This window comes from Mandrillus leucophaeus, unplaced genomic scaffold, assembly GCF_000951045.1.
Source record: "Mandrillus leucophaeus isolate KB7577 unplaced genomic scaffold, Mleu.le_1.0 Scaffold664, whole genome shotgun sequence".
NCBI lineage: Eukaryota > Metazoa > Chordata > Mammalia > Primates > Cercopithecidae > Mandrillus > Mandrillus leucophaeus.
In genome coordinates this window covers 463,112-484,356 of record NW_012107186.1, presented here as the reverse complement: position 1 = coordinate 484,356, position 21,245 = coordinate 463,112, and the positions used below count along the sequence as shown (strand labels likewise).

The window sequence follows — 21,245 nt, the reverse complement described above, 5'->3', positions numbered from 1 at the left end:
ACTGAAAAGCTAAAACATCGTACTTCTTAGACTCCTTTGAAGCTAGGCTCCAAGTTCTGACAAGTGGATGTGTTCTCCAGGGATATTTGAAAGGCAAAAACAAAGCAAAGATCATCCTCCTCCTAATACTATTTTCTAATGAGAAGCAAAGTCATGGAAACAACTGTATCTACGCTTCTCCCTCATGGATATCCAGAGCTATTGTAATGATGGCCAAACTTAGCACTTCAGCACCAACTACAGAGTGCAACTGTTGTGCAGTGGACTCCCTCCTGCTTCCACCTCTTCCACATAGAGGCAGACACAGTGACTCCTCAGATGGGTCAGTTCTGCAATGCACCTAGAGTCAGCCCTTAAAGTCCAACCTCCAGCTTGCCTCTTCAGCCCTGACGACGATTTCACAAACACCTAATTCCAATATTTACCTTCCTTCCTCTTGAAGTATCTAGTGTCGTTTCTGTTTTCTGAGCTAAATCATGGTTGTTATCACTGTAAAACATTGAAAATCAAGCCAATGGTCAAAGATAACGCTAGTTTGCTAAGGTCTTCCTGTAAGGTCTTGTGAGGTTTTTTTTTTTGAGACAGAGTCTCACTCTGTCGCCAGGCTGGAGTACAGTGATGCCATCTCAGTTCACTGCAACCTCTGACTACTGGGTTCAAGTAGTTCTCCTGCCTCAGCCTCCCGAGTAGCTGGGACTACAGGTGCGCACCACCACGCCTGGCTAATTTTTGTACTTTTAGTAGTGATGGTGTTTCACCATGTTGGCCAGGATGGTCTCGATCTCTTGACCTCGTGATCTGCCCGCCTCAGCATCCCAAAGTGTTGGGATTACAGGCGTGAGCCACCGTGCCCAGCCAATCTTGTGAGTTCTTGAAATATAGAGCAAGAATATCTCTGGAACTGGCAAATTAGAAGATTCTGCAAAATCTTTCTTAGGGCCTAGAATTTCACATTGCTCGCTAGACTGCAGTATCAACACTATTTCCCAATGTGACATATGTAAGTTTCCATCAAGAAAAACAAATCTGTTATCATCCTGGTTCAATTCATCAAGCCTGAGGCATAAATCAAGAAAGACTAAGTAGCGATTATTAAAGAAACCAGCAATAACTTCAAACTGATTGCTGTGATTTAAGCAGATGTTAAATACTGAAATGTAAAGACCAACAGGAAAAAATAATCCCACAGAAAGTGTTTTATATAAAAAAAAAAAACTAAGACCTGATTTAAATTAACTGAATTACATATGTCAGCTACATATTCAAATCCCTCCCTAGTGCAGAAGCTCATCTCAATTACCTAAAACCATAATCAAATTAAAATACAGTCATGCACCACACAATAACGTTTCAATCAAATACAGCCCACATATGGCCGGGAGTGGTGGCTCACATCTGTAATCCCAGCACTTTGGGAGGCCAAGGCAGGCAGATCACCTGAGGTCAGGAGTTTGAGACTAACCTGGCCAATATGGTGAAACCTTGTCTCTACTAAAAATATAAAAATTAGCCGGGCGTGGTGGCAGGCGCCTGTAATCCCACCTACTTGAGAGGTTGGGGCTGGAAAATTGCTTGAACTCAGGAGGCAGAGGTTGCAGTGAACCAAGATCACGCCACCGCACTCCAGCCTGGGTGACAGAGGAAGACTCTGTCTCAAAAACAAACAAACAAAAAAAACCAGACAACATATGACTACAGTCCCATAAGCTCATACTACTGTAATTTTATGGTACCTTTTCTATACTTAGATATGTTTAGATACACATATATTCGCCAGTGTTACAACTGCCTACAACATTCAGTGCTGTACAGCTTTGAGCCTTTGAGCAACAGACTACACCATATAACCCAGGTGTGTAGTAGGCCATCCCTCTTGGTTTGTGTCACAATACTCGATGACGTTCACATGATGATTAAAATACCTAAGGACATGTTTCTCAGAACGTATCCTCCATAATTAAAAGATGTATGACTGTATTAATTTCATAAGGATTAAGGACACAAACTCAAGTCAACATACTTTCTGCTTGCCTTCATAACACATTTTAGAAGAAAAACAGAAGGAAATCACATACCACTGTTGCCACAATCGGCACAGGAGATGAGTTCCTCTGGCTTCTTTTCTCGGTTTTGTTCTTTTGTACCAAGACAGAAACTACAGATGGGGATTGGTTCAGCAACCGGCTGTGAAGAAAAACACAATTCATTCCAGTACTAATACTTTTATTTAGTATTACCATAAAAACATCAAAATTATAGTTTTAAATTCCTACCAGAGTAAGTTTAGGACAATTGTTATTACTCTCCTAAATTCCAACTAAGTAGGTGAGTTTTTACAAAGCCTGCTCTGCCTGGGCCTTTACATCACAATGGTCCTTGTGATGACCATTCAGAAACTTTTTACTCCAAAAAATCCTATCCCAATCAGGTTCATCACTTAGAACCTAAATGATACAGTGTGGATTTTAAAAAGCAAACCCTTAAGACTGAAAAATTCAACTGGAATAAGTTCAAGAAGACACAGTGTAAGCCTCGAAAAAGCATGTGATCTAGTAGAAGAGCAGTAGGATATATACAAGTAAACACAGACACAGTGACTCCAGGGCAGAAGACATTAAGTGCTATAAGAGAGAAACAGTAAGTGTTTTCTAGCAGTAGGAAAGAGAAATTGCAACAGTGATGTGGAGAAAGGGAAAGGTTGAAAGGGGAAAACAACATGTATTAAGCACCAGTACTATGTTATGGGATCTTTAGAAACTTGTCCAAGGACAATAGCTAACAAGTGTTAAGAGTGGTTTGTTTAATCTATGTTCCTCCTAAGAGTGATGGAGAGAAGGCAATAGAGGTAGTATAAACAGAACAGACTTAGGTGTGCAGTCTGGTAAGGCCAATGCTTAAAGCATATAGTTTCTGCCATAAGGGAGAGAAAAAAAATAAAAGAAGCTAGATAAGTTCGTGAAGACTGCCACCGAAGGTAAAGAAGTTGGACTCAAACTCATTAAAATGTATACATTGGGCCGGGCGCGGTGGCTCAAGCCTGTAATCCCAGCACTTTGGGAGGCCGAGAGGGGCGGATCACGAGGTCAGGAGATCGAGACCATCCTGGCTAACACGGTGAAACCCCGTCTCTATTAAGAAATACAAAAAACTAGCCGGGCGAGGTGGCGGGCGCCTGTAGTCCCAGCTACTCGGGAGGCTGAGGCCGGAGAATGGCGTGAACCCGGGAGGCGGAGCTTGCAGTGAGCTGAGATCCGGCCACTGCACTCCAGCCTGGGCGACAGAGCGAGACTCCGTCTCAAAAAAAAAAAAAAAAAAAAAAATATACATTGAATATTTGCATTTTTTATATATCAATTATACCTAAATACAGCTTTAAAACAAAAATATTTTTTTAATTGGATTTGATCCTATAGGCAAGTTTACAGAACCAAGAGGTAATCACTTGGAGAAAAATAAGTATTGTAGCAATATCAAAGACGAACAGGGAAAACTCCAAAGATAGGTAAAACATTTAAACAGTGATTACAATGATCTGGTGGAGACAAGATGAAAACTTGAACCAAAGCTAAGGAAATGAAATAGAGAAACAGCAATGGGCTTAAAACCAGTTGTGAGAGTAGCAGAAAAAGAAAGTGAGTTAAATATGACTAAGGGGACTGAAAAGATGGTGACGCTATCAACTGTGCACAGCAAGCCATTTTAAAGCAGAAAGTTTAGAGGAAAGCAATTTGGAGGAAACTGATGAGTTCCATTTTAAATTTGTTTAGTTGGAGGTACCCTTAGTCACCTCTCAACTGTTTATGCTAGGCACTGTGCAGGATGGCAATGGAAAGCCCTCAAGATGCATGCATGCATTCGTTCGTTCATTCATTCATTCATTTGCTTGCTTCCCCAAGGACAAAGTATCGAGATGCTTTTAGTCTACTGGGAAGAACAGAGAAAGTACAATAAAATGTTTGTAGGTACTATGATAGAACTATAGTAATGGAAAACAGAGGAGGAAAGTAGGGAAGGAGGTACTTTCACAGAAGTACCCTTTGACTTCAGTTTTTCCGGAAGTATTTAACAGGCAGCCCCACCAGGTTCAAAAAGGTGTACAAAAAGGTAGAAAATACAGAATCAGGTTTGGGAGTGGAATGTGAGCTTAGTTTGGGGCTTACTGAGCTTAAAAATGCTTATGTAGCTGGGCGCAGTGGCTCACACCTGTAAATCTCAGCACTTTGGGAGGCCAAGGCGGGCAGACCACCTGAGGTCAGGAGTTCAAGACCAGTTGGCCAACATGGTGAAACCATCTCTACTAAAAATACAAAAATTAGTCGGGTATGGTGACGTGTGCCTGTTATCCCAGCTACTTGGGAGGCTGAGGCAGAAGAATTGCTTGAACCTGGGAGGTAGAGGTTGTAGTGAGCCGAGATCGCACTACTGCACTCCAGTCTGGGTGACAAGAGCAAAACTCCATTTTGGAAAAATATAAACTAAACTAAAACTAAACTAAACTAAACTAAACTAAAATAAAAAATAAAATAAAATACATTAACATTCATGTAGCAATACCCACTGACAACATAATACAGGGAGATCTGAACTTTAAGACAGAGACTGGTCTGGATTTAAAAATCTAGAAGTCATATACATACAAAATGGCATTAGAGCCATCAGAATTGATGAGTTTTCTCATGGAGAAAGGTATGAAGAAGACAGCTAAGGTGAGAACACCAATAACTAAGTGGCTGGCAGAGAATAAGCCAGAAAAGCAAACAGATTAATGAGAGAGTTAGGTGGAACACCAATATCAAAACATCCAACACAAACAAGCTAACAGTAGTGCTCAGCCAAGAGACTGAGAGATGAACGGCTAGTTGTCTTAATAACTATGGCTTAATCATAATTAAGCCTACCACATCCTTTCCTCAAAAAGGAGTATGAAAAAAGAACTGGGGAAGTAGGTCAGGAAAGACTTTATCCAGCAGTAAAAATTTGGGGGGCGGGGGACTCTAAAGAAGGCCTAGGAAGTCATGAGATTTAAGCTTTATTCTGTAGCCTCTAAGGTACAACTGGGAGATTCTAGGCAGAGGAACAGTACAGCCAAGATTTAAATTTTAGAAAAGTCATTCTATAAGCAGTTAAAAATTGATTGCAAGGGATGTGATCTATAATCCAGGCCATGAGCAAAGAAGGACTGTATTAAGGTGCTGAGCAAAGAAATGCAGAAAAGAAGATAAAAGATATTAAAAGATCAAATTGTCAGGACTTGATGGCTAATTGCTTTGGGGAGGGAAGCACAGTAAGGAAGACAAGAGACTGGGAAGACAGCACTAAGAAAATGAAAAGGCAAGCCACAGAATGTAAGACATGAACAACAAATTTAACCAACAAATGGCCCATATCCAGTATAGATAAAGAACTTTTACACTGCAGTAAGGAAGAGGCAGACAGTTCAACACAGATGGCAAAAACTTCCACAGGTACTTTCCCACAGAAAATACATGAATAACACATGAAAGGCCAACAAACATAAGGAAAGATGTTCAACCTCATTAGTCATCAAGAAAATAGACTGTCGAGAATGGCTAATATTATGAAGACTGGTAATACTGAGGGTTGATTAAAAAGTGGAACAACGGCCAGGTGCGGTGGCTCACGTCTGTAATCCCAGCGCTTTGGCAGGCCAAGGCGGGCAGATAACAAGGTCAAGAGTTCAAGACCAGCCTGGCCAACGTGGTGAAACCCCATCTCTACTGAAAACACACAAAAAATTAGCTGGGCGTGGTGGTGGGCATCTGTAATCCCAGCTAGTCGGGAGGCTGAGGCAGAAGAATCATTTGAACCCGGGAGGCAGAGGTTGCAGTGAGTCAAAAATGTGCCACTGCACTCCAGACTGGGCGCCAGGATGAGATTCTGTCTCAAAAAAAAAAAAAAAAAAAAGTTGAACAGCAACATACACTGCCGACAGGAATATAAATATAAATTAACAAGACTAATTTGAAAATGTTGACATTATCTACTAAAATTGAACATGTGCATACCACATGATCCAGCACTTCCACTGCTAGCTATACACGCAACTGAAGTATATATTCATAAAACATACACCAAAATGTTCAGAGCAGCATTATTCATAATATTTTATTCAAACAAAAATTACCCAAATAATTAAGTGGCTAAACAGATAAACTGTGCTGTATTCATACAGTACAATGTTAACACAGTAATAAAAATAAACAAATATTGCCAACAACATGGATGAATATCACAAACCACACTGAAAGAACAGACAAAAGAATACACCCTGTACAATTTTTTAATGTAATGTTCAAATATAGTTCTACACTGTTATGTCAGGAAAGTGGTTACCTTTGGAAAGGAAGGAAGCAGTAGTGAATTGTAAACAGATTTCTGAGGTGCTGGTAATGTTCTCTTTCAGGACGTGGATGATAGTTTCATAGATGTTAATTATGTGTAATTAAGGTGTACACTTAAAATCCGTGCATTTTCAGTATGTATATTTTAATTAGAGAGTTAAATTTAAATTAATAAAAAATACAGTATAGGACCATGGTACCTTGGAATATTCTTCAAGAAATATCAATAGTGATTTGGACATTAAAGTTTGGAACTTAGAAAACAGGCTAAAGATAGACTGAAAAGATATCAACCTGCAGGTGATAACTGACAGTACTCAGTAAGAACATGGAGTGGGTAGAAAAGGGTAGAAAGTAAGGAGAGGGGAGTACAGAAATGGGATAAAGACTGAGAGAAGCATACCAACATTCACGAACACCTGAGAAAAAAAGGAGACCACAAAGGACCAATCTAAGAGAAAACAGAAGCAAAAGAAGCAATGACACAAGAACTTCAACAAGTAGAGAGTAATCAATAATCAATTTTGGAAAGATAAAGTATCTACTGGAACCTGGGCAGCAAGCAAAACCCCATCTCTACAAAAAATACAACAATTAGCCGGGTACGGTGGTAAGCACCTGTAGTCCCAGCTACTTGAGAGGGTGAGGTAGGAGGATCGCTTGAGCCCAGAAAGTCAAGGCTGCGGTGAGCCATGATCATGCCACTGCACTCCCGTCTGGCAACACAGCGAGACTCTGTCAAAAAAAAAAAAAAAAAAAAGGTATCTACTAGATTCTGCAATTGAGAAATAGTTGAAGGCATCATTGTGAGAGAGCCCTTTTCAGTGACAGAATAAGAACTAAAGTCACAGGACCAAAAAACTGCCATGAAGGGACAGATAAAAGGCAGCTAAAAAGAAACTGCAATAGGTTTTAATGTATTCCAGGTGTTCAAGATGGGAAAGACTAAACCTATTTAAATGTAGAACGGAAGACAAATGTAGTAAGAGATTGGACCTATTAGATTACTGTTCTGATTTTAAAAAGAAGATGAATTGTAAAGCATAGGTAAAGATACTGGCTTAATAGAAATCCATTGTTTGTAGGAGGGATGGGGGGATGCCCATTTCTGACAGCCTCCATTATTTCTGGAAAATGGGAAATAAAATCACCTGGTAAATGTGGCGCACGGATTGGCCAGAAAGAACATGAAAAAGTAATAATTGACCAAGAAAACTGAGAGGAAAGATTGAGTGGGTTCAAAAACACACATAACAAAAACGCCCCCCATCAAAACAGAAAGCAGACACACATCCTTCAGCCAAGATAGAATCAGGGAAGTATGCATTAAGAAAGAGAATAAACTGAAAATACATGAGAAAAAAGTTGAGGAAGCCCCTGCAAAATGGCCTCCATATTTCCACTAAAACAAAAGGCAACATTACTTGCCATAAGAAAAACTGATGGTTTGGGCATTTACAGGGAGCTGCAAAGGTCTCAAAGTCTCTGTGTGGAAGGCGGAAGCAACTGGTGACAGAAAATAAAACTGTCCATCAGCTCTAAACATGAAGCTATGATTTGAAAGAATTCATTCATACTGGATCCCATCAAAATAGTTATACAACTTTTTAAACACTTCTGAAGCCTTGGACTGACAAAAACAGAGAGCTAGAGAGGGATAAGCCACAGGGTAAGGGGCCCTCGAGTGCAAATGCAGACGTTTCTCAAATGGCAGATCTTATGATGGTAGAGGCTGACCATCATAAGAAAAAGGGAGCTGACAAGCTGGAAGTGTAAGGAGTTAAAGTACTGTAAGAATCAGGATAAAACTACAAAGGTTCATTAGGAGGTGAAAGAACTGGAAAAGGAGGATTGAAGATTATATCAGCAGAGGAGCTTTAACGTTTGTGATTTCTTTTATTCATTTTTTGTTTCATTTGTTTGTTTGTTTTGTGGACAGGGTCTATGTTTTGTGGAATACAAGCTCATGCTGGAGTACAGTGGCTATTCAGAGGCATGATCATGACTCACTGCAGACGTGAACTCCTGGACTCAAGCAATCCTCCTGCCTCCAGCTACCTGAGTAGCTGGGACCTAGGCATGTTAGAGTTTGCAGCTTCAATCTTAAGTATAAGGTTCTGGCTAATGAAGGAAACCCCAAATGGCAAACATGCATGAATTCTTTTTTTTTTTTTTTGAGACAGAGTCTTGCTCTGTCGCCCAGGCTGGAGTACAGTGGTGCGGTCTCACCTCACTGCAAGCTCTGCCTCCCGGGTTCACACCATTCTCCTGCCTCAGCCTGCCGAGTAGCTGGGACTACAGGCGCCCACCACCACGCCCAGCTAATTTTTTGTATTTTTAGTAGAGACGGGGTTTCACCATGTTAGCCAGGATGGTCTCGATCTCCTGATCTTGTGATCCACCTGTCTTGGCCTCCCAAAGTGCTGGGATTACAGGCGTGAGCCACCACGCCTGGCCGCATGAATTCTTTAATAATAAGCACTCCTAGACACTGAGGGCGCAGTGGTAATGAGGCAGACACAGCCCATGTCTCATGGAGCTTGCATTCTGGGTCAGTACTGAAGAAAGCAAGAATGAACATAATGGAATCTGGAAGTCAAGAAGCTGAGAAGGCATGATTTTAGAAGAATCATATAAATGTCTTTATCAGTGAAAATGATGACAGTTCCCAAGATAAGAAAGTTTTGCAAAGACAGTTAAAGAAAAGAATATTGGTAAATAACAGTCTCTGCCTCTAAAGCCAAGATAATGGTATTAACAGACGGAAAGAACTCCATATCAGAAAAATTTGTCCATAGGGAGCAATGATCATCCTTAGAGGCAGTGAAGATCAAAGAATGTGTCAACTCTTCTTACTGGGCCTCTCTCCACCACACCATCCTTTATAAAACAGGGGTGAGAGTATGGAAAAGTTGTTCTGCTTGAGGGATATATACACAATTCAATGTAGAGACCTATGAACGGTGGGTCACAGTACCACGTTCACATATAAAGCACATTATATCACTTCAGCAGTCTGGATTTAAAAAGGAACAAAGTTGGGTTTAGAGCAATCACTGAAGAAAAGCCTACTTTAGGACAGGGACTAGAGGGAAGACTGAGAACAGTATCACAATTCAAACTAAATTACCAAAATTAACATACTTAAGTATAGCAAAATACTTGGCCAATCTGCTATACTTCTCAGGGACAGATTAGATCATTTTATTACTACTTAACAAACATAAAAGGGAAAAAAAGGAGAAAGCCTGGAAAACAATAATTTGTTTTCTTCTTCAGCATAGGAAACAGTCTTAGAAAGTTAAGACTAGGGAGTAATCTGTGTCTTCAAACATGTGTCTTTATCATCCAGAACAAGACAGTAAAGTTTCTAACTGCAAAAAAAAAAAAAAAAAAGGTATTCAAAATCATAACTAAGAAACCCCTAGCAAAATTGTACCCCATGTTCTTGTATGCTCCCTGTAATATTACTACTGTTAATACTTCTTTTATATATGGCCAGTTTCACATTACTAGACGTTGTCTATCCCAAACCAAATTAGCTTCAGCCATTCACACCTACTCATGAAAATGAAGGGTGGAGGCGCAGTGATTCAAACTGGCTGTGTTGTTACTTAGAGCTAGATAGACAGTTTAACCAAATTATTCTAGCACTTATCAAATAATCCGTCTTAGACCTTGCTTACTCATGACACAAAACAATTTGCTGATTAGTCCCAATAATGACAACTTAAGTTTATACAATATTGATATTTACAGTGTGAAAATAAAGCTGAAAAGCAATTTGTTAAGCCAAATAAAGGCGTTATTCCAAGCAGAGCCAAGCTGTATAAAAACAGTTTTCAGTCACACATGGCACGCTCCCCATTGAAGACGCATATTCTTTGGCCAAACATAAAAATAATAAACTTTTCAGCTGCCAAACCAAAGTGAATCCACAGAGAACTACTATTACTGACAATGATCATGACATTTTAACTAAGTGATAATTTCAGTTTGTTTTTTAAGTGCAATTTGGGAAAGAGTAACAGTACCTTGGGGGTTTAATCATTTCAGCTGATGAGCTACAGCAACAAATGGTTTAAATAAATCATCTAGGTTAAGACACAGTCTATCAGTTTTCTTTAATTTGTTGGTCAAATAGTACTGCTAATCAGTACACCATGATTTGTTTTACAGTATGCCAAACTATATTGTTAAAAGCATTTAAAAATTTAACTCCAGATCACTCTCATTCCCAAACTATTAATGAGCATAAAACCCAGTTAGGTAGGGCTAAAACTATATTGGGTTCACCGTAAGATATGAATCTGAAATGCACTAAAGTGGTTATAGGAAAAATAGAAGAGATAGTCATAGTATTTTCCAAGTAAAAGTCTACAAGCTGATTTCAATTGCTCTGTATCACAAAGACAAAAACTACTGATAATCAGTGAATACAACTTTTAAAAATCTGTGCAGAGACAGAAAATATGCCATATGTTTCTCTCAGACCTATCCAAGCTTCTTATACTGTATTGTTCCCATGATCTATATAAAGTAAACCTGTTCCTACAACTAATAAAAGAAAAAAGGTTGTAGCAAATGACTTTACACACCATTAACCACAGCAGCCACAGTGAATCTGTTAAAAGGTAAATCAAAGCATGTCATTCAGCTGCCCCAAACTCTCCAGTCCAATTGCTTCCATCTCAGATTAAATGCCACATGAACTACAAGGTCCCATGTGATCTGTACTCCCCTGCTTTCCCCCTCAGTTGCCTCTGTGACCTCATCTTCTATTGCTCTCTCCCTCTACACTCCACTCCAGCTTCCTTGCTTAGGTTTTCAAGGCAGCTGTTACAGGCACAGGGCCTTTGCATCTGCTTTCCTTCTATATCTAGAATATTTGTCCCTAGATCTTTCAGATCTCTACTCAGGAAGTCACCTTCTCAGTAAGGCTTTTTTTGAACACCCCATCTAGCATTTAAAAGCAATCCACCAACCCCAATAATTTACAAGTTCCTTCCCTGCTTTGTTTTTTTCCCCTTAACCCTTTTCACTAATTAACATGTATGTATATCTCATTCTTAACTAAATGAAACTTCTATGAAGGCTCTGATTTTCATCTGTTTTTTAGGACCATATTCCTACTACTAAAAACAATGCCTAAGCTGGGCGCGGTGGCGCATGCCTGTAATCCCAGCACTTTGGGAGGCTGAGGCGGGTGGATCACGAGGTCAGGAGTTCGAGAGCAGCCTGGCCAACATGCTGAAACCCCGTCTCTACTAAAAATACAAAAATTAGCTGGGCATGGTGGTGGGCGCCTGTAATCCCAGCTATTCAGGAGGCTGAGGCAGGAGCATCGCTTGGACCCAGGAGGCGGAGGTTGCAGTGAGCCGAGATTGTGCCACTGCACTCTAGCCTGGGCAACAAGAGCGAGACTCCATCTCAAAAAAAAATAAAAATAAAAACAAAAACAAAAACAATGCCTAGTAAACTCAATAAGTATTGCTGAATAATTAATTGAATTACCTTGTAGAACTAGATAAAATAAGAGTACCTTACATAGAAAGAACAATGAGTTGGTATGAACCTGATAAAAAGCCATGTGCACTGCAATAATAATCACAGCAATACAGAAAAGGTCTACTGGTTACAAAGCAATCTCACAAAGTGATTTCATGGCCATAACTAAGTAAGATTTCTGCTACAGCAACTCAAAAGCAGAGGGAGACTTGTGGCAGAGGGTACCAAGATTGTGTACCTTGTGTCATCGGTTGCCCTACATCTCCTTAAGCACCATGTTGAGATCACTATAATAATCACCAGATGGCAGTATTGAGGCAAACACAGGGTGGATGATTCTGTAACAAGTAGGCATTCTGACTTGAACTTTTAGAAATAACTTTTAAAAACAGGAACAGTAAAAATTTTGCCCAATGTTCTCTGTTAAAGTTTATACCATGAAAGAATTTTTAATCATAACCATTTAGAATATCTTAAATAATGACATTTTCTAGATATACAGATATATCTGAGATATTCTCATCTTAAAGTCCAATTTTCATTTCTTTTCTTTTTTTTTTTTTGAGACAGAGTTTTGCTGTTCTTGCCCAGGTTGGAATGCAATGAGGCGATCTCGGCTCACTGCAACCTCCGCCTCCTGGGTTCAAGCGATTCTCCTGCCTCAGCCTCTCGAGTAACTGGGATTACAAGCATACGCGACCACACCCAGCTAATTTTGTATCTTTAGTTGAGATGGGGTTTCACTATGTTGGTCAGGCCGGTCTCGAACTCTTAACCACAGGTGATCCACCCACCTTGGCTTCCCAGAGTGCTGGGATTACAGGCGTGAGCCACCACACCCGGTTTCAATTTTCATTTATTTCCCCCAATACCATCTTTAATTTTTTTAAAGGCCATAAACCTGTAATTATCTATATTTTCTAGTATCTTCTGAGGAACTCAAATCTAACTTTATTTTGTCTCTGTTCTTAAACACTGACAAAAAGAACAGTCAAGAACCTGTTTTATTATATGTAATTATTTCTAGTTCTTTTAAGACTGAACTGAATGATAAATTCTATAATTTGTCACCACTGAAATTTTCATGGGAAAAAACTGCACTTGTAAACTCAAACTCCTGACTTTGGAAACCTCTAAGAGATCACTTCATAAGCAATCAGGCAATACAGGTATGCGGTTTCTAAAAGCTACAAAATTTCTCAAGTTTTACAGCCACTGGAAATTACTGAGACACACTGGCATAGCCAATTAAAAGAGTATGGCAGGAGTACATATATAATTCATGTAATACTCCCTATAACACTCAAACATGCACTAAGCAACAAAAAAGAATAATGAGCACATCCTTCTATAGACTTAAACACAAAACATCTATAAAATATCTATGGTTTCAATGTCCCCTCCAAGTCTGGTGTTAAGAGGTGGGTGGGGGCTTTCGGAAGATAATTGGGCCATGAGGGCTCCGCCCTCATCACCAGATTAATGCTGTTATCAGGGGAGTGGGCTAGTTATCGTTGGAATTTGGCCCCCTTTTCCTGTCTCATAATGCTCGCTTCTATCTTCTGCCCTTATGCCATGTTATGGCACTGCAAGAAGGCACTCACAGAGAGATGTGGCCCCTTGATCTTGGACTTCTCAGTCTCCAAAACTACAAACCAAATAAACATCTTTACTTTATAAATTACCCAGTATGTGGCGTTCTGTTACAGTAGCAGAAAACAGACTAAAGCACACATAAAACTTACGTTCAACTATAATTATTGCAACTCATTTCTTTAAAATCTAGTAGTGTACCACAAAAGGACACATTATATGATTCCATTTATATGAGGTACCTAGAATAGGCAAATTCATAGAGACAGAAAATAAAACAGGTTATCAAAGGCCATGGGAAGTGGAGAATGGGAAGTTATTGTTTAATGGATACAGAGTCTATTTGAGATGATGGAAAAGTTCTGAATGAATGAGAAAGAAATGGATGGTGGTAATGGTATCACGACAGTGTGAATGTACTTAATGCCACTGAATTATACACTTAAAAAATAGTTAAAATGGTAAATTTTTATATAAATTTTACCATAATAAAAAATGAACAAAACCAATTAGTACAAATTTTTCATATTTTCACAAATCAGATGATTTAATAGGTCAAAACTCATGCAATGAAAAGCAACTACTATAATTTGTTCTCATCTTGAAACCTGTATTTTTAACCATTCCTATAGAATCCTAGGAATGTTAAATCTTGTATGCAGTAAACAGAATTAGAAATATAATTGTATATAATTGTGGCCCATCAAAAATGAAAAAAAAAAGTTACTAATAACAATTATATTTGGCTACTGAATTTAAATGTTAGCCATTTTATTTTCACTGTACCTACGTGCAAGTTAGTTATCTTTTAATCCAATTGCATAAAAACAACTCACCTTTATGTCTTAACAATTTTCTTGTGAAGTAAGTCTAAGAATTACCCCTAACAATCAAACACTTTTCAGTATCAAACAAAAAATTCTTTCACCATATATCTTATCCATCCAGGTTACCCTGAGCATAAACCACCATAACCTTCTCTCAAATCTATCCCTCTACAACTACAACCTACACTGCCGCTCCAGTCTTCTAGTGGCTCCCTGGCACTTTATCCCACCCCTTTCTTCTCCCACAGTTATAATCAAGTAAAGTAAATTTAACCTGAAATTAACTTTCTTCGGTGGGTATTTGTTTCACAGAACTTGAGACAAATAATTTTCAGCAGAGATGTTATCTATAAGTTGACAAACATCTACAGACAAGCACTCTACTATATAAATACCTGAAGGATAAAGAGCAGTAAGTCTTAAGCTTAGAAGAGTGGAAAATTGGGAGTATTCTCAGGCATGGTACAGTGAAGGAAACCAAAATGACGCTCAATGGCTGGGCATGAGGAAAATGAATATTGCAAGGTTGTCAAAATATAACCCAATACACAAGAAGAAGTCTAGTAAATGTTACTCCTTGGTGGACATTTTAACATAACATAAAAATTTGAGTCAATCAAAGAAAAGGTTGTATTCACATTTTCAAAGCACTTATGAATTCAAAAGACAAAATTCACACAAAACAATTAGAAACCAATTAAGTACCATTCATATTTTCCACTCACACACCAAAAAAGTAAGCCTTTTAAGAGAATCTTTGCAAAATTAGTTATTTCCAATATAATAAGAGTAACAAACTAGCACACATACTCCCTTTAGGAAACTCATCCTTTGTTAGAAAGTGCTGACACTTTGAGGAAGAAGCAAGCTGAACATTCTAAAACATATGGTTCTCTTTCACTTAGGCAAGCCCTCCATGTTAATGTTACCAAGTTTTTCATTCTTTCACTAATAATAGCCTACCAAATCCTTTCTGACAGTTTTGAATTCCATTTTTAGCCACCTTTTCCAAACTGATATCCTAGGTGAGCAGATATCACCACTTAATTCACCTCAAGTGAATTTGTATATACTAAGTAAGCATTTGTTGAAATTTAAATGCAACAAAACGATGCTTAGCTCCATTTATCATTACTTACTCAGAGCCTTTCCTCCTAGATTCTGTATCTTCAAGGAAACTATATTTGGGTGGACTTTAAGTTCTTCAGCATCCCACATACTATCAAGTATTCTATGACTGCTTATTAAACATTTTTAAGGATAATCTGTTCTCAAAAGTACACACTTGCAAAAGATTTATAATACAAAAAAAAACATGAATGGCCTGGGAAAAGACCTATAATTTGCATTATTCATAGTCTATAACTTTCTATAATTTTAATCAACTCCAACATAACCCATTAGCCATTATAAAACTTTAATAGGGATGCTAAATTGAATTCATTTTTATTATGATGAGTTCATTCAATGACTTCTACAATTAGACATCAATAGGATTATTGGTCCAAGTTAAGGATACAATTAGATCAGTAATGATCAACTTCAATTTCCACTTGTACTATATATGTAGATTATTGGAAATTGAGATGAGAAACCAATCATCTATTAAGATACTATAACAATGTTCTATTTCTTAATCAGAAGTGACATCATAAATGACAATATCTATATTTGCTGAATTTAAATTCGAAGCTAAGAAACTGTAAAGTGTTATCTTTCTTTCACAGGTTTAGTGGTTATTTGAAAGCTCCACTTTCTATTTGTCAGTGATACATAATTTTCCTCATTCATCCAAATACAGGATGATACTTAAAAATCATTATTGCCTCTCCCTTCCTTTGTGATCCTTTTCTTTCTACTTTAGTTTCTTTTACATACCTCTCTCCTGACTCAGTCATGCCACCATATTCAATCTCCTACACAGACTGACTCCCTCTACTCTTCCTTTCCTTTGACTTTTTTCTGCATATTGCTACCAGATTAATCCTCCTTAAATACTATTTGTATCCAGTCATTTGCCTGGCTCAAAACTTACAGAATATTTCTCAACTGTCAACTCCCACAGGCTGGAATTCAATTCCCTCCTTTATAAACTAAACTAACTTTCTCACTCTATCTTCCTTTATTCCCAATCTACTCATTCATCTTCAGAAATCATACTTTACGCTCATTCTCCAGGGTATTTTACCCCTTCTCTCAAAGTCATTTGTATCTCTACCTACAAGAATCAGCTCAGCAGTACTTAGAAACAGACTGGGTTCTGCCACTGTGGCATCACTTTGAGCAGGTTACTTAACCTTTTTAGTGTTAAAATACAACATACCTGCCTTTCAAGTTAATGTGAAGATTAAATCAGATAAAGTTATAGGTGTGTAATTCAAATGTAAGAAACACCTAGTAAGTGCTAGTTTATGCTACACCTTTTTCAAAACTGTATCTATCCTTCAAAGCTTATTTTTGTTAACTGACTGACTGCTACTTCTTAACTCAGGGCAAGTTTTAGTTCTATTTTAACTTCCTGAAATAGGCAAGTTAATTAAAATTTCCTGTGGCCTAAGAAATTCTGTATATATGGTATTTACTTACACAATTGCATTAAGAGTTTTAGAGTCTTTGTACACACACATTTACCACACTGCGTATTACCCACCTAAAAAATAATTTAGTGGTACTTGAGTATAAGAGCATTAGCAAAAGAATATTTCTATGCTAAACTACATATAGAAGTGATGGTTGCCAGGCACGGTGGCTCACGCCTGTAATCCCAGCACTTTGGGAGGCTGATGCAGGTGGATCATCTGAGGTCAAGACTTTGAGACCTGTCTGCCCAACCTAGTGAAACCTCATCTCTACCAAAAATACAAAAATTAGCGGGGTGTGGTGGCAGGCGCCTATAATCCCAGCTACTCAAGAGGCTGAGGCAGGAGAATCACTCAAACCCAGGAGGCGGAGGTTGCAGTGAGCCAAGATCATGCCATTGCACTCCAGACTGGGCGACAGAACAAGACTCTATCTCAAAAAAAAAAAACAGAAGAAAAAAAAAGTGATATTTTAGAAGAAGCAAGATGTTCAACAATACTTTCATGTTCAATAAATTTTTAAAAGATTGTTATTGTAGGCATTTATTTTGGCCAAATAGAAGTTTAAGAACACTTGAACAAATCGGCAAATAGCATCATTTTCTTCAAGACCTAGAAGAATAATAACTGATACATAGCTAATAGAATGCAAGGTTCTGTTATCAGAATCATGAGGTTTGGAACTAAAAGGGATCTTCAAAAATCATTATACGCTCCTTAAACAAAGAAAAAAATCACTGTCAAGGGTGCACATGACTAGTAAAGTGACAAAAGTAACATTCAAAGTCAGGTAGATATTCTGACTCCAAGTTCCTAACTCTAAATACATTATGCAGTTTTCAACTCAGTTGCTCAAGTGAACAATCTATAGCTAAAATGTGAGGGAGGGAGAGGAAGGAGAGAAGGAAGGAGGAGGAAGGAGGCTTTACAGGTAGAAAATGCTGGGTTTCTATTATTGGTAAATAGTGATACTAACATAATATAGTGTAGAATGGTTTAAAGTTGGATATTTAAAACAAATACTGACCAGAGGTTCTCTGCTGCCTTCATCAAAGAACAGCATTATTCATAGCAAACAGAAATCAATCTTTTACTCCCTTTTTCCACTCTCAGAGAATTATTAAGAAAGGGGAAAAGATAGACAAAAATGTGGAAGCTACAGCAGGTTCCTAAATGTAACTAAAACATTAGTAATAAGACCTTTTATTTTAACACAGCACATTAGTGTCTCTGTAACTTAGTAAGACAAAAACTTTTCTACCTAAGAAACTAAGACAAGGCATTGAGAGGGTCAAGAAAGGTGGAAGGAGGTTGAAATGTAGAGTAAGTGGCGGCTAGTAACAAGTTCCTAGAGGCAACGTGGTCAAGGGACTTTTTAAAAAACTGTAAGACTCCGTTCTAAATTTTTTCTATGCTACAATAAAAATCTTGAAACTCGCAGCCCACTAAAAAAAAAAAAGTGAGTAATTTTTCAGTAATTTTTTTAAAGGCATGGGGCTTAAGTTTGATTCTGTGCAGTACAGAGGGAAGAGAAACACCCAAGGAGCTAGGGCAAAAGTTAGATGAAGGCCTTGGGAACCTAGCCAGAAGTGAGTGTAACAATCAAGTCCCTGAGGATCTGTACAGATCTTGAGAAGAATGAAACTCTCCTACAACAAGGAATAGGGGCTTGTCAAAAGACAAGCCTCAGTTGTCAGCTACATCTAGGCTGCAGCAGGAAATGCTTGGTTACCTACAAAGAGAGCATCTTGGAGTTCTAGGTCTCCTACATGTAAACAAAGATACTTAGTACGTCTTTGTCTGCTTTACTGTTTTTAGTTTCAACAGAAAAGCTTTACTATTTATCCTAATTATAAAATCGTAACATTCATACTAAAATTTTGATAATAAAATGAGAGATAAGACTAAAATTTTCTCCTAATCTTTCACTTCCTCCTCCTAATAGCCAGCATCTACTGAGAACTTAATCACAAGCACTGTTCTGTATGCTTTACAGGTATTAAAACCTTCAGACCTCACAACTGTCCTATGGGGAAGGTAGTATCATCACCACTTTCCAGATAGGAAACATCCCCAGAAAGATTAATTGGGTTACCCAAGTTATAAAGATGTAAGTGGCACAGCCCAGATACAAATCCAGGCAGTCTGGCTCCAGAGCTTGCATTCCTCAACCTGATGTTATACTGTCTCTTTTCCTGTATATTGTTTTCAGCTTTTTCTTTACACAGATTTTAAACAAAACAAAACAAAACAATCAGTCTGGCAAATATAGCAACACCCCATCTCTTCTAAAAATACAAAAATTAGCCGAGCGTGGTGGTGTGTACCTGTAATCCCAGCTACTCGGGAGGCTGAAGCACGAGTATCACTTGAACCTGGGGGGTGGAGGTTGCAGTGAGCCAAGACTGCACCACTGCACTCCAGCCTGGGTGACAAGAGCGAGACTCTGCTCAAAAACAAAAAACAAAAAACAAAACCCACACATACACACAGATGAGTCCATAGCAGGATGGGGTATAATCTGCTTTTTTGCTAAATTTTTATTTCCACATCAACAAATTCAAATCAATATCATCTTTCTTAAGGCTATGTAACACTTCACTAAATGCTATAAGGTAATTTGACCAATCCCATATTGATGAGCATTTAAATTACTTCTAATTTTTTATTATATGCAATACTGCAGTCAAACAGCTTTGTACTTACATCTTTACTACTTTTTGGATTAATTCCTTAGGACATATTCCTTGAACTGGAATTACTGGGCCAAAAGGTATGCACATTTCTAAGATTTTTGATCCATACTGCCGAAGTAAATTTCAGAGAGGCTGTACTCCCACCTCTCTATGTGTACCAGCTATTAAGCTGCTGTGTTTCAAGTCCAAGTTCACTCTTCTCTACCGGGCCTTATGATGTGGGGCTCGGATTCTACATACTTCCTTTCTCCTGTCAGGTGGCTTCCCGTTCAGCTCCACCAGCCAGGAACACACTAGAGGAAGACTAGAACATAAAGTTGACAAAAGAACGGACTTGCTCCTTGCTATCTCCTATCCTGCCACTGGAACCCTAGCATTGGCCCTTTCTGAGGAGAAACGGTTGTTTCCAGTCTTCGGCTTCTTTTCAGCTCTCTCAGAACTAGACTTACCATGCTTCCCAGAAAGCCCAACAGCAGCAGGGCAAGGCATCTTTCTGAGAGATCTGAGACCCAACTTTGTGGGGCCTCTCGCTCAAGTCTTTGAAAGTAATCAGGCAATGGGCCTTCCTTGTAAGTCTGAATCTCGGCTCCGTGAAGCCCCCGCTCCAAGCTTCTAATAATTCACATCTCTTTTTTTTTTTTTGTTCCCCCAGCCCATGGGGTTGTAGCTGATTCCAGAAGTTATTACCTCGGCGTTACTTCAATTTTCCATTTTGCATTTCAGTTCTCCAGCATCTGCTTTATCAATTCCCTACACATCATTTTCTTTACTGAAGTATCCAATGTGGATTCTATTTAGTATCTTAGCAAACTGGCATACCTACCTATCTTCAGGAGGTCAGTGTTATAGGCTAAATTTTGCTCCCTGCAAAAATTCATATGGTGAAGCCCTAATTCCTCAATGTGACTCTATTTGGACAGAAAGCCTTTAACAGAGGTAATTAAGGTTAAATAGATCATAAAGATGGGGCACTAATCCAACAGGACTGGTATCCTTATAAGAGGAAGAGAAATCAGGCGTGTACTCACAGAGAAAAGCCTGTGTGAGGACACAGCAAAAAGGTGACCATCTGCAAGACACGGAGAGAGGATAACCTTGCCAGTGCCTTGATTTGCAACTTCCAGTTTCCAGAATTGTGAGAAAACAAATTTCTGTTGTTTAAGCCATTTAGTCTACAGTATTCTGTTATAACAGCCTTAGCACACTAGTAGTCAGCTAGCGAAATCACCTCATACTATTTGTATCTTTAATGTTACCTACACAGACCATTATTGTGCATAAGGATATTTAGTTAGGTGCTAGAGAAACAAATATATAATAAAACTAGCTCCCTGCTGCTGGGTCTTATGATCTAGTTGTAAAATTAACATGTGTGCATTAACATTACAATACAGGATAGCATATGTTAAGTAACAAACATAATGAAAGTATTATAGATAAGGTGCCTGAATAAACTGATTCAAATTAATGCTTTCCTAAACTGTATAAGCCTAAAGGATTCAGGAAAAAAAGAAGTAGGAGCACACTTATTTTTTAAATAACTACATAAAGCTTTAATAGGCAAAGTCCTTTTTTTAGACATAGATTCAAGCACTCTCACCAGACCTTGCGAAGAATGAAAAGCTAGGCCAAGACGGGCGGATCACGAGGTCAGGAGATCGAGACCATCCTGGCTAACAC

The 21,245-nt window shown here is 38.5% G+C and overlaps 1 protein-coding gene across 1 annotated transcript in view; it reads right to left on the bottom strand.

Moving 5' to 3' along the window:
• KAT6A (K(lysine) acetyltransferase 6A) overlaps positions 1 to 21,245 on the bottom strand; it is a 140,739-nt gene that overhangs the window by 64,640 nt on the left and 54,854 nt on the right. Inside the window, exon 3 of the mRNA XM_012001563.1 lies at positions 2,076 to 2,184. Within this exon, the coding sequence (XP_011856953.1) occupies positions 2,076 to 2,184 (109 nt within the window). The remainder of the gene's footprint in view (positions 1 to 2,075; positions 2,185 to 21,245) is intronic.